Source organism: Oncorhynchus mykiss, chromosome 12, assembly GCF_013265735.2.
Source record: "Oncorhynchus mykiss isolate Arlee chromosome 12, USDA_OmykA_1.1, whole genome shotgun sequence".
Taxonomy (NCBI): Eukaryota; Metazoa; Chordata; class Actinopteri; order Salmoniformes; family Salmonidae; genus Oncorhynchus; species Oncorhynchus mykiss.
Window position 1 is genome coordinate 11,783,013 of NC_048576.1, and position 14,367 is coordinate 11,797,379.

At 45.3% G+C, this 14,367-nt stretch overlaps 1 protein-coding gene across 16 annotated transcripts in view; it reads right to left on the reverse strand.

Moving 5' to 3' along the window:
* LOC110536968 (guanine nucleotide exchange factor subunit RIC1) overlaps nt 1–14,367 on the reverse strand; it is a 90,699-nt gene that overhangs the window by 31,278 nt on the left and 45,054 nt on the right. For 15 of the 16 annotated variants that reach the window (XR_005034862.1, XR_005034861.1, XR_005034871.1 and 12 more), the window contains exons 3-10: nt 10,025–10,104; nt 8,517–8,624; nt 7,498–7,640; nt 6,484–6,620; nt 6,178–6,269; nt 5,044–5,132; nt 3,744–3,888; nt 1,945–2,149 (exon numbers count right to left, since the gene is read on the reverse strand). Coding sequence is in view for 5 of the 16 variants with exons in the window: in XM_036936923.1 (XP_036792818.1) it covers nt 1,945–2,149; nt 3,744–3,888; nt 5,044–5,132; nt 6,178–6,269; nt 6,484–6,620; nt 7,498–7,640; nt 8,517–8,624; nt 10,025–10,104 (999 nt within the window). In the remaining 11 variants the exon portion in view is untranslated. The remainder of the gene's footprint in view (nt 1–1,944; nt 2,150–3,743; nt 3,889–5,043; nt 5,133–6,177; nt 6,270–6,483; nt 6,621–7,497; nt 7,641–8,516; nt 8,625–10,024; nt 10,105–14,367) is intronic. The other variant, XM_036936922.1, reaches the window with a different exon arrangement.

Here is a 14,367-nt window from a genome sequence, read left to right on the forward strand (position 1 = left end):
TTATTCCTCATTTAAAGGCTAAGCAGAACACATCACTTTTCATACACAAACGTATATATAAAGGCCTTTTTACATCAGCTGATTTTATTTTTATTTCTAGTTTGCACATTCTTCCACTGCAAAACTACCATTCCAGTGTTTTACTTGCTATATTGTATTTACTTCGCCACCATGGCCTTTTTTGCCTTTACCTCCCTTATCTCACCTCATTTGCTCACATCGTATATAGACTTGTTTATACTGTATTATTGACTGTATGTTTGTTTTACTCCATGTGTAACTCTGTGTCGTTGTATGTGTCGAACTGCTTTGCTTTATCTTGGCCAGGTCGCAATTGTAAATAAGAACTTGTTCTCAACTTGCCTACCTGGTTAAATAAAGGTGAAATAATTTGTTTTATGTCACAAAGTGCTGTACAGAAACCCAGCCTATAACCACAAATACACCATCTGTGTATTCATGTGGACGTGCCTTCAGAAAGTATTCACACCTCTGAACTTTTTACACATTTTGTTGTGATGCAGGCTGAATTAAAAATGGAATAAATGTAGATGTTTTGGTCACTGGCCTACACACACACACACACACACACACACACACACACAATACCCCATAATGTTAAAAGTGGAATTATGTTTTTAGAAATGTTGACAAATTAATGTAAAATGAAAAGCTGAAATGCCTTGAGTCAATAAGCATTCTAAATAAGTTCAGGAGTAAAAATGTGCTGAACAAGTCACATAATAAGTTGCAGACTCACACCGCGCAATAAGTGTTTAACATTATTTTTAAACGACTACCCCATCTCTGTACCCCACACATACAGATAATTGTAAGGTCCCTCAGTCGAGCAGTGAAATCACCTCTATCCCTTTGAACACGGTGAAGTACATATGTACACTTTGGATGGTACATCAATACACCCAGTTACTACAAAGATACAGGAGCCCTTCCTAACTTAGTTGCCGGAGAGGAAAGAAACAGCTCAGGGAATTCACCATGAGGCCAATGGTGTCTTTAAAACAGTTACAGAGTTTAATGGCTGTGATAAGAGATAACTGAGGATGGATCAACAACATTGTAGTTACTCCACAATACTAACCTAAATGACAGAGTGAAAAGGAAGCGTGCACACAATACAAATACTCAAAAACATACATCCTGTTTGCAATAAGGCACTAAAGAAATACTGCAAAAAAAATTGGCAAATAAATTGAATTTTTTGTCCTGAATAGAAAAGTGTTAAATCCAACATAACACATCACTGAGTAACAATTTTCCAAGCATGATAGTGGCTGCATCACATCATGGATGAGCTCATCATCAGCAAGGACTGGGGATTTTTTTTTTTTAGGATAAAAATATACTGAATGGAGATGAGCACAGGCAAAATCCTAGAGGAAAACCTGGTTCACTCCGCTTTCCACCAGACACTGAGATGAATTCACCACATTGAATGTTCCTGAGTGGCCTAGTTACAGTTTTGACTTAAAATCGGCTTGGAAATCTATGGCATTACTTGAAAATGGCTGTCTAGCAATGATCAATACCCAATTTGACAGAGCTTGGAATATTTTTGAAAGAATAAAAATGGTCAAATATTGTACAATCTAGGTGTGCAAAGCTCTTCAAGAGTTATCAGGAAGACTCACAGCTGTAATCTCTAACATGTATTAACTCTAGGGGTTGAATACTTATATTATTTATTTGTTTTCTATTCATTGTAAAATATATATATATATATTTATATACATATTTTTCTTCCACTTTGACATTAAAGTATTTTGTGTAGATAGTTAACAATTAAATACATACATTTTAATCCTTGTTTGTAACAATGCCATTTGGAAAAAATTCAGGGGTGTGGCTACTTTCTGAGGCACTGTAAGTGGGTGACAGGGTGTGTGTGTGTGCATGCATATAATGCCATGTCCATAACATCACCGTGCAGGGGTTGACCGTGAGGGCGCTCTTGATGAAGTTGAACTGCAGTATGCCAGCCTGCTGGGTCTGGGGAGGAGCCTCCTCCATGTTCTCTACCAGCTCCGTCTCCTCTCTGCTGGTGATGACCCACAGGTGGTAACCCTCTGCTCCCCAGCACATCGAGCTGATATTTATAGGGTCCTTTTTAGTGCCGTCTGACCGATACCTGGAGAGAGATAGGAGGGCAGAATGATATGCCAAAAAAGCACCCTTATATGAAGTCAATGAAAGAGCGCCATCTTCAGTCTGTACCGAGGTGTACAGGTCTTGTTTTTATTGTATGGAAGGTTTACATCTACAGTACATTAAGAAGTATTCAGACCCCTTCAGTTTTTCCACATTTTGTTACGTTACAGCCATATTCTAAAATGGATTAAATTGCCGCCCCCCCTATTCTATTACACAACCCCAAAGTACAAACAAGTTTACATTTTTTTGCAAATGTATCAAATGTAAATATGATATTTCTGTTTTATTTAAGTATTCAGACCCTTTACTCAAAACTTTGTTCAAGCACCTTTGGGTACCTTTGAGTCTTATTGGGTATGAAGCTACAAACTTGGCACACATGTATTTGGGGAGTTTCTCCCATTCTTCTCTGCAGATCCTCAAGCTCCGTCAGTTTGTCCTGTTGGAAGATGAACCTTCGCCCCAGTCCGAGGTCCTGAGTGCTCTGGAGCAGGTTTTCATCAAGGATCTCTCTGTCCTTTGCTCAGTTGATCTTTCCCTTGATTCTGACTAGTCTCCCAGTTCCTGCCGCTGAAAAACATCCGCACAGCATAATGCTGCCACCACCATGCTTCACTGTAGGGATGGTATTGGCCAGGTGATGAGCGGTGCCTGGCTTCCTCCAGACGTGAAGCTTTGCATTCAGGTCAAAGAGTGCAATCTTGGTTTCATCAGACCAGAGAATCCTGGTTCTCATGGTCTGAGAATCTTTAGGTGACTTTTACTGAGGAGTGGCTTCCGTCTGGCCACTACCATAAAGGCCTGATTGGTGGAGTGCTGTAGAGATGGGAGAACTTTCCAGAAGGACAACCATCTCCACAGAGGAACTCTTTAGCTCTGTCAGAGTGACCATCTGGTTCTTGGTCACCTCCCTGACCAAGGCCCTTCTCCCCCGATTGCTCAGTTTGGCCAGGTGGCCAGCTTTAGGAGGAGTCTTGGTGTTTCCAAACTTCTTCCATTTTAAGAATGATGGAGGCCACTGTTCTTGGGGACTTTAAATGCTGCAGAAATGTTTTGGTAACCTTCCTCAGATGTGTGCCTCGGCTTTTGCTCTGACACTATCAACTGTGGGACCTTACATAGACAGGTGTGTGTCTTTCCAAATCATGTCCAATCAATTGAATTTACCTCAGGTGAACTCCAATCAAGTTGTAGAAACATCAAGGATGATCAACGGAAACAGGATGCACCTGAGCTCAATTTCAAGTCTCTTCACAAATACTTATGTAAATGTAATCGTTTTTTATTTTTAATACATTTGCGAAAAAAACTTTTTGCTTTGTCATTATGGGGTATTGTGTGAGATTGATGTTTAATCCATTTTAGAATAAGGTTGTAATTTAACAAAATGTGAAAAAGGTGAAGGGGTCTGAATACTTTCTGAATGCACTGTGTACATCTGCTTTCTACATTAACAAAGCTTTTATATATGTGGGAGAAAAATTCCCTTTCGAAGGCAAATAAAGTTGTCTATATCCATCTAGAACTGTGCAGCTGCCTGAACAGCAGAGGTAATTGTGATCATCACTCACGCAAAGTCCTCCCCCAGGGTACAGATGAGGTGGGCTCCGAACACACTCCACAGAGACAGTCCCCCGCACTCCCAGGTCACCATGGCAACACTGTAGTCGGGGGACCAGCGGATCAGCTTCACCGCGCCTGTCTTGTTACACACGTCTGAGGAGGAGGAGGAAGAGGAAGAAGAGGAGGAAGAGGAAGAGGAAGAGGAGGAGGAACGGACGACAGGTCAGACAAGAATATTTTCTGTAACATGGAGGGTTTGTTAAATATCCTTAACACAATCATTTTCAACTGTTCCTGGATCTATTGTCATGTTTTTTCCAGACGAACTTTCCAGCAACAGTTCTAGACAGCATGAAAGAGGGATGAGACTACACGGCTTGTTTCACCACTTGTTGACAGAGATAGGTTGCAGGATCTCCCATGATGAAAACAGAGCTCAGGTTTATTATAGGTCAATAGGATTTCACACTGTACTCTCATTTTATACCATTCACTTCCACGAGGGGGCATACACATACCATAACATGTAATCAACAGATTCTGTCTCATACATAGCCTGTGTTGAGGGGAACTAAACACCACCTGCACTTGCCAGTCGAAACCAAAACATAACCACTATTTACAAGAAAAACAATGTGAGACTAGAGAGTAGTAGTTTGTATAAAAGGTACATGTGTCAGGTGGTACCAGGGTAGATGTGTTTAGGGGGTTGTATGTACCGGGGTAGTGTGTTTAGGGGGTTGTACGTACCGGGGTAGTGTGTTTAGGGGGTTGTACGTACCGGGGTAGTGTGTTTAGGGGGTTGTATGTACCGGGGTAGTGTGTTTAGGGGGTTGTACGTACCGGGGTAGTGTGTTTAGGGGGTTGTACGTACCTGGGTAGTGTGTTTAGGGGGTTGTACGTACCGGGGTAGTGTGTTTAGGGGGTTGTACGTACCTGGGTAGTGTGTTTAGGGGGTTGTACGTACCGGGGTAGTGTGTTTAGGGGGTTGTACGTACCTGGGTAGTGTGTTTAGGGGGTTGTACGTACCGGGGTAGTGTGTTTAGGGGGTTGTACGTACCGGGGTAGTGTGTTTAGGGGGTTGTACGTACCGGGGTAGTGTGTTTAGGGGGTTGTACGTACCGGGGTAGTGTGTTTAGGGGGTTGTACGTACCGGGGTAGTGTGTTTAGGGGGTTGTACGTACCGGGGTAGTGTGTTTAGGGGGTTGTATGTACCGGGGTAGTGTGTTTAGGGGGTTGTATGTACCGGGGTAGTGTGTTTAGGGGGTTGTACGTACCGGGGTAGTGTGTTTAGGGGGTTGTACGTACCGGGGTAGTGTTTAGGAGTGAGCTCCAGCTTGTGGGAGAGCTGCATGGACCCTGTAGTGGTATCGATACTGTACACCAACACTGAGCCACTAGAACAGACAGAAACACGGTCAGTGGATTCAATACATCATTCAATTAGCCTACATTTCCTGACTGACAAACAACTGCTGAAACAAGGCAACGTGAGGATTCAATAAATATTTAGATGAAAGGTTGGAGATTCAAATCACTGCCATCTACTGTCTGTCACTCAGGCCATCTACTGTCTGTCACTCAGGCCATCTACTGTCTGTCACTCAGGCCATCTACTGTCTGTCACTCAGGCCATCTACTGTCTGTCACTCAGGCCATCTACTGTCTGTCACTCAGGCCATCTACTGTCTGTCACTCAGGCCATCTACTGTCTGTCACTCAGGCCATCTACTGTCTGTCACTCAGGCCATCTACTGTCTGTCACTCAGGCCATCTACTGTCTGTCACTCAGGCCATCTACTGTCTGTCACTCAGGCCATCTACTGTCTGTCACTCAGGCCATCTACTGTCTGTCACTCAGGCCATCTACTGTCTGTCACTCAGGCCATCTACTGTCTGTCACTCAGGTTCTCTCGGTCTCCTGCTGACCTCAGCAATACTCTTTAGCAGCACACGCATCCTGCTGACAGTATCACCACAGGCCTCTATAAACCCTTCCTATCTGCATTAGTGGAATGTTAATTACACAATCAAGAGATCCAGAGTCACACTGTTCAGCCAGCCAGCCAGCCAGCCAGCCAGCCAGTCAACCAGCCAGCCAGTCAATCAGCCAGCCAACCAGCCAACTAGTCAGTCAGTCAGTCAGTCAGTCAGCCAGCCAACCAGCCAGTCAACCAGCCAGCCAGTCAGTCAGTCAACCAGCCAGCCAGTCAGTCAATCAGCCAACCAGCCAGTCAGTCAACCAGCCAGTCAGTCAACCAGCCAGACAGCCAGACAGCCAACCAGCCAGACAGCCAACCAGCCAGACAGCCAACCAGCCAGGTGTCAATGTGTGAGAGATTAAAAATAGTCCAGACAGTCCTGCCAAGCTGGCAGATTGTACAATCCTTGAGGACCTCTTGTCAAGCACACACCAACCACACAAAAGATACACACACGTACCTGGCACAGCCAAAGGTCACCAGTCTGTACTTATTGTTGACAGCCACACACGTGCCGTCTGTTACATCTGCTGCCCAGACGCCCTGCAGCTGCTGTAAAAGAGGACAGTCAGATCACCGCTTTTCCACTGACACCTCTGCCTTTCACTTTCTTTCTCTTTCTTTCCCACACACAGCACATCACATCACCTCACACATCACCTCACACAGCAGTTATGCTTCATTGTTTAACATGATTCACAAAACTCTGCCGTATTGTGTGTGCACTACAGCAAAGCACACACACACACACACACACAGTTCTTACATCTGCAGTGATCCTGTTGGCTAGAGGAGTGATGAACCCCAGCCTGCCATCATCAAGCACCACAGCAAAGCCATCCAGTGTCACACAGTAGGTCATGTCTCTGATGTACACCCCCTTCAGGTCCAGACACAGACCACCTGCAGAGACACACATAAACAAACCCAGACTTAGAACACACAAACCACAACGAGGGGGTCTGACAGTGTCTAAACCACAACGAGGGGGTCTGACAGTGTCTAAACGAGGGGGTCTGACAGTGTCTAAACGAGGGGGTCTGACAGTGTCTAAACCACAACGAGGGGGTCTGACAGTGTCTAAACCACAACGAGGGGGTCTGACAGTGTCTAAACGAGGGGGTCTGACAGTGTCTAAACGAGGTGGTCTGACAGTGTCTAAACGAGGGGGTCTGACAGTGTCTAAACGAGGGGGTCTGACAGTGTCTAAACGAGGGGGTCTGACAGTGTCTAAACCACAACGAGGGGGTCTGACAGTGTCTAAACCACAACGAGGGGGTCTGACAGTGTCTAAACCAAAACGAGGGGGTCTGACAGTGTCTAAACGAGGGGGTCTGACAGTGTCTAAACGAGGGGGTCTGACAGTGTCTAAACGAGGGGGTCTGACAGTGTCTAAACGAGGGGGTCTGACAGTGTCTAAACCACAACGAGGGGGTCTGACAGTGTCTAAACGAGGGGGTCTGACAGTGTCTAAACCACAACGAGGGGGTCTGACAGTGTCTAAACGAGGGGGTCTGACAGTGTCTAAACCACAACGAGGGGGCTGTATCTAAAACACATGGATAGATGGATGTAGGTCCAGATCATTATGTAAACATGGCTGGATATGGTGGAGCTTACAGGGACTGTAGGCGAGGTGGGGAGAGGATGGTATAGTGATTGGGACTGACCTCTGGCAGACTGTAGGCGAGGTGGGGAGAGGATGGTATAGTGATTGGGACTGACCTCTGGCAGACTGTAGGTGGGGTGGGGAGAGGATGGTATAGTGATTGGGACTGACCTCTGGCAGACTGTAGGTCCAGGGAGAAAGGGACACTACAGAGACTGATGGCCTTCCTGCCGTTGCTGACTCCATCCCAGTGGAGGATGTGGAGGTAGCCATCAGCAGTAGACACCAATAGATCCTCCTGAAGAGACTGCATGCTGAAGGGACAGAAAAGAGGACAAGGAGAAAGAGGGAGAGAGAGAGAGAAACAAAGCGGCCAATAAATTAGGACGGAGAGGGTGACAATAAATGAGTTGAAAATAAAGAGAGTTTTGTGACAGTTTAAGAAGTTGAATGAAAGAAGAACGGATAAAAGGAGGATGAAAATATGTTTTAAAAGAGTGAGAATGGAGAGAGAGAGAGAGAGAGAGCGCGAGAGCGAGAGAGCGAGAGAGAGAGTGTTCCTCCTGGGGAGCTGCAGAGGGACCAGGATGGAATGTACAGTGTACTCAGATGGTGTGTGAGTACTGAGGAGTACCCTGTAGCCCAGTCTCAGTAATCTGAATGTGGTCTGGCCAGAACACTTCATCTCTCCAGAGGAGAATAGGCCAGAAATACTGGAGAATAAGGCTTTTGAATCCAACAGGACAATAAAACTGGGGCTTAACTTCTCTCCTCAATTCACCCCAGGCAAGCAGCCCGGAAGTCAGGCTACTGGAAGGACACACACACAGGAAAAGCGAGGAAGAATAGAACCTTAAAATGTCCTACTGTAGTCCACAGGGACTAGACGAGGAATGTGCAAAGCCGAACCCACGTTGTTATATAATTTGCAAAAGACACAAATTGGTTTGGGAAGAAGAGTAGGAAATCTATTCAGCACAGAAATGTACACAGTGGCTAACTAGACTTATAATGGCCAACAACTACACCAGTGTTAACTTTCAAACTAAACACACCTCAGTGTCCAGTTGGTGTTTGAGTGTGAGTTGTGTGTAGATGTGTATGTGCACGCATTTATGTGTGTAGGTAGGTGTGTATGTATGTATGTGTGTGTGAGTACGTATGTGAGACAGCGAGAGAGCGACAGGTACCTGGTAATGGGAGCCTCCAGGTCTATGGGTCTCTTCATCTCCAGGCTGAGAGCGGGGGCACACTGCTCCTCTTTATAACCTGGGGTGACCTTAACACCACGACTCCCTCTGTAAACACACACACAATGAGGACGTGTATGTGGCAGAAGTAAGGAGGGCACATAGGGTTCATGGATCTGATTTATACAATTCACTCTACCTTATCAAGTCTAAAATCAACAGGGGGAAAAGGCTGGGTTAGTCAAACAATAGCACTACAGGATCTAGGCACGAACGAGGCCAAACCGCAGCAGGCACAGTGATGCCTGTGTTTAGTACATCTGCCTCCTTCCTCATCAAGTCCAGACTTGGTCCAGATTCCCTGACAATGCTTTGATGTGGTGACTGGTAGCACAGAATGGAACAGAGGTTTTGTGAGGGGGAGTAGGTGGGTCTGTGTGTGTGTACAGGCATGTCCTCATTGGAACTCTCTCACACACACACACACACACAATCTTTCATAAAGGCTGAGTGGCGCTGTTCTGCTGGTATCACCCTGATCAGCCTGAGGGAGTTAAACCTCCCTCCACAGTTAAACCTCCCTCCACAGTTAAACCTCCCTCCACAGTTAAACCTCCCTCCACAGTTAAACCTCCTCTGTATGGCTTGTTTGGCCTAAATCTCAGCTACTTTATAAATACTCTACTGTACTTCATGGCTTCATAAATACTCTACTGTACTTCATGGCTGTATTGGTTTATGTGCATGTGAGATAGTGGTGTAGGTCTGATATGAACCACATATACAGGCTAACTGAATATGTGGGCAAAAGAAGACCAGAGTCTCAGAGGCTTAGAGAAGCCCTTTGGTTCTGTGACTGCAGAACTGAAAATGACTGCATGTAAGGTAACACACCTCGCATCCATCTGTTGATGCGAAATGGGCTTCATAAATAAATGTGATTCATTGGCTGGGCTCGCTGTGGAGATCTGAGTTATGTCAGAGAGCAGAGAGCTGGCCGGCTGAAAAGCCTCTCTTCCACTGTGTAGACACACGCACCCAAACATCCATTCACCCACGCAGCCCTGCTATAACAGTGGGAGGGCCCAGCCCAAGACTGGCGAGGAACACGCTGTGCTGTACAGTCAGTCATCCACAGCATTCACTGTTCATGGAATTAGTCCAGACATTTGCCAAGGCCTTCAACATGCAATGATGTCCTAAACTACAGTACAACCTATCCCTCAGGCCTGGTACACTAATTATCATAGCATGTAGACAGGAGCTACAGTGAGGTTTGTCTATGCTGTGAGTGAAGGAATGAATACAACCACCTTTGCAGTTCAACAACTGACATCTATGAGTGAGCATTGTAGAACTTCATTCTTTTAACATTTAGTCCCTGCCTCCCACAGCAGGTTCCTGACCTGCTGCAGTTGACCTTGGTTATTCTATTTTGAACTTCAACCTTTGACCCTGAAGAAAGTGAGTGGGTGGAGAGGACAATAAATACATATTTATGTACTCACTTGGAATAGACGGGTTCATAAAGATACTTGTCCTCTCCTCCTCCCACCACGTCAAACAGGAGGATGTAGCCATTGGCAGCCTGCAGAGAGAGAGAGAGAGAGAGAGAGGGAGAGAAACAGAGAGTGGAAGAGTGAGAAACAGAGTGAGAGGGAGAGGAGAGAGAGAGAGAGAGAGAGAGCGGGGAGAGAAGAGAAGAGAGAGAGAGGAAGGAAGAGAAGAGAGAGAAAGGAAGAGAGAAGAGAACAGAAGAGAGAGAGGGGGGAGAGAAAGGGGGAGATAAAGAGTGAGAAATAGAGCGAGAGCAACAGAGCGAGAGAGAGGGGGGGGAACATTCATGAGTATGTTGTAGCCTTGGTCATGCTTGAGGTACTCTGATCTATCAAAGAGAGACTGGTTGGTGTTCCTACAGCCAGCATGCTCTATACAGAGGACCCCTCTCTCCTTCCTCAGCCACTACCGTTCAGACATGTCACTGTCAACAGTTAGGAGAGGCTCCTGTTGCACTATGGAACAATCCTTGGATAGCTTTTCAGAATTCACAGATATTGAACATTTGAACATCTTGGCCATGTTCTGTTATAATCTCCACCCACCACAGCCAGAAGAGGACTGGCCACCCCTCATAGCCTGGTTCCTCTCTAGGTTTCTTCCTAGGTTTTGGCCTTTCTAGGGAGTTTTTCCTAGCCACTGTGCTTCTACACCTGCATTGCTTGCTGTTTGGGGTTTTAGGCTGGGTTTCTGTACAGCACTTTGAGATATCAGCTGATGTACGAAGGGATTTATAAATAATTTTGATTGATTGACTGACTGACTATGTGTGCAATAATAGTGTTTAGAATGATATTTGAATGACTACCTCATTGGTGTACCTCACAGATAATTGTATGTGTAAGGTACCCCAGTCGAGCAGTGAATTGGACCCCTATTGGTAGATCGGTAAATAGAAGAAAATAATACATTGAATAATCCATTTTACAGAATTAAGATTTTTTTTTTAAAGAATAAATGGCCAAATATTGCATAATCCAGAAGTGAAAAGCTCTTAAGACCCCCAGAAAGACTCGCTGCCAAAGGTGATTCTAACATGTATTAACTCAGGGGAGAATGCTTGGAACAAAAAAATCTAGATAGTGTTTCATTTGATTTTTTCCCCCACTTTGACATGAGAATTGTGTGTAGATCACTGACACACACACAAAATGAAAAGTGGAAAAAGTCAAGGGGTGTGAATTCTTTCTGAAGGCACTGGGCTTTGGTCAAAAGTAGTGTACTGAGTAGGGAATATGATGCTATTTGAGATTCAGACAAACTGACCACGGTAACCTCAAGTAACCTCTGACATTTCTACAGCGTGGTAACCAAGGCAGCACCATGGGACTGATAAAATACAATGGAGAGAGAAATTGGACTAATTCAACAGGCTGGAATTCAGGATCAGGATAGAGCCACAAGTAATGAAGACCATAAAATCCCATTGCCAGGGAAAAGGTCTGCAAAGCCAAACTCAGTGTCTCCCCCAAAATGCACCCTACTCCCTATAAAGTACACTGCTCTTGTCAATAGTAGTGCACTACATAGGGGGAATAAGGTGCCATTTGGGACAGCCTGGGTTCTGCTAAAGTAATTTAGGCTGGAGTAGCAGACAGGCTCTAAGACTACTCTTAATAATATAAACAACATTTCTATTCAGCTCTCATATCAGAGACAGTAAGGTGGTCGGTCATTCAATATGTCAACTTCTGGAACTGTTGTTAATGACTGAATAGTTCCAGCTATTCATGATCTGAATCAATGAGCCGATGTCCTGCATGCAGGGTATACACATTGCATTAGGAAAGTATTCAACCCCTTCCCTTTTTCCACAATTTGTTACGTTACAGCCTTATTCTAAAAAGGATTAAATAACCCCCCCCCCCCCCCCCTCAATCTACACACAATACCCCAGACAGAGCGAAAACAGGTTTAGGGGATTTTTAAAAAATGTATTAAAAATAAGACTTGAAATTCAAATCAAATCAAATTTATTTATATAGCCCTTCGTACATCAGCTGATATCTCAAAGTGCTGTACAGAAACCCAGCCTAAAACAGCAAGCAATGCAGGTGTAGAAGCACGGTGGCTAGGAAAAACTCCCTAGAAAGGCCAAAACCTAGGAAGAAACCTAGAGAGGAACCAGGCTATGTGGGGTGGCCAGTCCTCTTCTGGTTGTGCCGGGTGGAGATTATAAGAGAACATGGCCAAGACAGTATCAAAAAGGAATTGAGCTCAGGTGCATCCTGTTTCCATTGCTCATCCTTGAGATGTTCCTACAACTGGATTGGAGTCCACCTGTGGTAAATTCAATTAATTGGACATGATTTAGAAAGGGACACACCTTTCTATATAAGGTCCAACAGTTGATAGGTATTGGTTTTTCCTCTGACATGCACTGAGGCCGAAGGAATTGTCCTTAGAGCGCCGAGACAGGATTGTGTCAAGGAACAGATCTGGGGAAGGGTATCAAAACATTTCTGCAGCTTTGAAGCTCCCCAAGAACACAGTAGCCTCCATCAATCTTAAATGGGAGTTTGGAACCACGAAGACGCTTCCTAGAGCTGGCCGCAATCAGGGTTGAAGGGCCTTGTTCAGGGAGGTGACCAAGAACTCAACGGTCACTCTCTCTGACAGAGCTGCAGAGTTCCTCTGCGGAGATGGGAGAACCTTCCAGAAGGACAACCATCTCTGCAGCACTACACCAATCAGGCCTTTATGGTAGAGTGGCCAGACGAAAAAAACACTCCTCAGTAAAAGGCACGACAGCCCGCTAGGAGTTTGCCAAAAGGCACCTAAAGGATTCTCTGGTCTGATGAATCCAAGATTTGTAACTCTTTGTGTGTCACATCTGAAAGAAACCTGGCACCATCCCTACAGTGAAGCATGGTGGTGGCAGCATCATTTTTTTGGGATATTTTTCAGCGGTAGGGACAGTGAGACTCGTCAGGATCAATGATCAAAGATCAACCAAGCAAAGTACAGAGAAATACTTTGCTTTGACATTATGAGGTACTGTTGATAAGGGGAAAAAATTATCTCAGCGTCGTCCGGGTTAGGGTTTGGCCGGGGTAGGCCGTCATAGTAAATAAGAATTTGTTCTTAACTGACTTGCCTAGTTAAATAAAAATCTAGCTTGGTCCCAGATGCATTTGTGCTGTTTTGCCAACTCCTATGCCAAATAGTCCTTGGAGAGGCAGTTGGCAAGACAGCACAGACTTGGGACCAGGCTAGGGGATATCCAAGAAAGTATAACCCAAAGAGTGACAGAAGTCTAACTCAAAACCTTTACAATGACATAGCTATCTCCATGGAGACATCGGGAGAGTAAAACTCAGGAAGTTTGCTAAACATGACATTTCAGTCAAAACCTGGTTGGATTTAGTGATTTGGTGACAAAAACAAAAACAGAGACAACGCCCGGATTAAAGAAAACCAAGAAAAATATTTGAAGAATAAGTGTCAAAGGAAAAAGAACATTCAACAGAAAACCCAGAGGCCATGCAGCTTTGAACAATAGTCAGTATGTGGTGGAAACCAAGCCAAGCAGAGCAATGAGAGAGATTGAAAATAGAGTCTGGTGTGACCATTGCTGGCAGGGCAGAGTGTGGAAAAGGGCAAGTGAGAACTAGAGAAAGGAGAATTTTTTTTGGTCCGTCTGCACCACCCTCTGTAGGGCCTTCCGGTCGACATACCAGACTGTTATACAACCAGTCAGGATCCGCTCTTGGCTGCAGCTGTAAAAGTTCCTGAGGATCTGAGGGGCCAAATCGTTTCAGTGATGTAGAGGCAGAGGAACTTGAAGCTTTTGACTCTCTCCAGTATGCCCCCCCCTTTCCTGTAGTGCACAATCAGCTCCTAGGTCTTGCTGAAGTTGAGAGAGAGGTTGTTGTCCTGGCACCACACTGCCAGTTATCTGACCTCCTCCCTGTAGACTGTTTCATTGCAGTTGGTGACCAGGCCTACCAACGTTGTCGTCAGCAAACTTGATGTTGGAGTCATGGGTAAACGGGGAGTACAGGAGGGGGCTGTGCACACACCCCGGGGTGGCCCCCCTTTTGAGGATCAGCGTGGATGTGTTTTTGCCTACTCTCAACATCTGGCATCGGCCCGTCAGGAAGTCAAGGATCCAGTTGCAGAGGGAGGTATCCAGTCCGAGGGTCCCAAGCTAGTTGACAAGCTTGGAGGGCACTGTGGTGTTGAACGCTGAGCTGTAGGGAGAAAGTTGGGATGGAGCGAGGAGTGGAACAGGGTCTTTTAACCATGTAAATCTTTTTCTCTCTTGTTTTTCTTTGTTTTCTTTCAAAGCGTT